The 1,002-nt window shown below is 18.5% G+C and overlaps 1 protein-coding gene across 1 annotated transcript; it reads left to right on the top strand.

The window, feature by feature from the left end:
* Positions 1-420: 420 nt before the first annotated feature.
* PRSY57_0025000 (putative exported protein) lies at positions 421-633 on the top strand (the record flags this gene model as incomplete). The annotated part of the gene is made up of 1 exon (XM_012904968.2): positions 421-633. One exon carries the CDS (start codon positions 421-423, stop codon positions 631-633), a length of 213 nt encoding a protein of 70 aa, XP_012760422.2.
* Between the last annotated feature and the right edge of the window lie 369 nt (positions 634-1,002).

Below are 1,002 nucleotides of genomic sequence, written 5' to 3'. Positions count from 1 at the left end.
AAAACATAATATAATAATAGTTATTTAGTTCTGATGGTTATAATATTTACTTTAACTTTAATTTTCACTTAAAATATAACTTATTTATATAAAATGCTATATAATAATCATATTTGTATTTGAAGTATCAATTTTTGTACATAACACATATGTATATTATCTATATATATTTTGTATTATATTTGCATACATAAATTATTATATATTAATACGACATTCATTTTGATTTTTATATTAATTATATTTTATATTTTTTCTTCAGAGTATTATCATATATGACAAAAGTGAAAAAATAGATGAAGGAATTTATCATATTATATAGAAGATTATTTATTTACATATGAACATTAACTTTATCATGATTTTAGGAGTAGAAAATCTATATATCGAAATATTAAATACCGTACATGGGAAAAATGAATGCATGATATTGGAGTTGCACTATCATCTACAAATGTGGAACATACTCTTAATTTTCATAAATTCGTTAAAGATGGAACATCAATTGATGAAATGATAAATTGTATTTATGCTTTTATAAAGTATTATGATACATTAAAAAATGATTTATATAAGGAACATAAGACAATATATACAGAAGGGATGATAAATACAGAACGATTAGATATGTAAACTAAATTTATATGAATATCAATTATTTTGTTATATGTGAAAATACATGTTTAAATAATTTTTTTTGTATTAGATAAAAACATAATGTAACATATATTTATTAAATGCTTTATATTAGCGGTTTTATAATGGAATATATAATAAAAAAATACAAAATATATTATATTATAATATATAATAATTCGTGAATATTCATGAAAAATTTCAAAATTCAATTTTAATAGTATCAAAGTATCTATTAATTTATGAAATGGATCGATCGGCTATTTATTACACATGCTAAAAAATGTTTTATTCCAAAATAAATAAAAAATTATTCGTACCATAAAGTTCATGATATATTAACAATGTTTTAATGTTCTTCTTTTT

This window comes from Plasmodium reichenowi (assembly GCF_001601855.1).
Source record: "Plasmodium reichenowi strain SY57 chromosome Unknown, whole genome shotgun sequence".
Taxonomy (NCBI): domain Eukaryota; phylum Apicomplexa; class Aconoidasida; order Haemosporida; family Plasmodiidae; genus Plasmodium; species Plasmodium reichenowi.
Note: the sequence above shows the minus strand (reverse complement) of the source record. Positions and strands in the feature narration are given on the sequence as shown.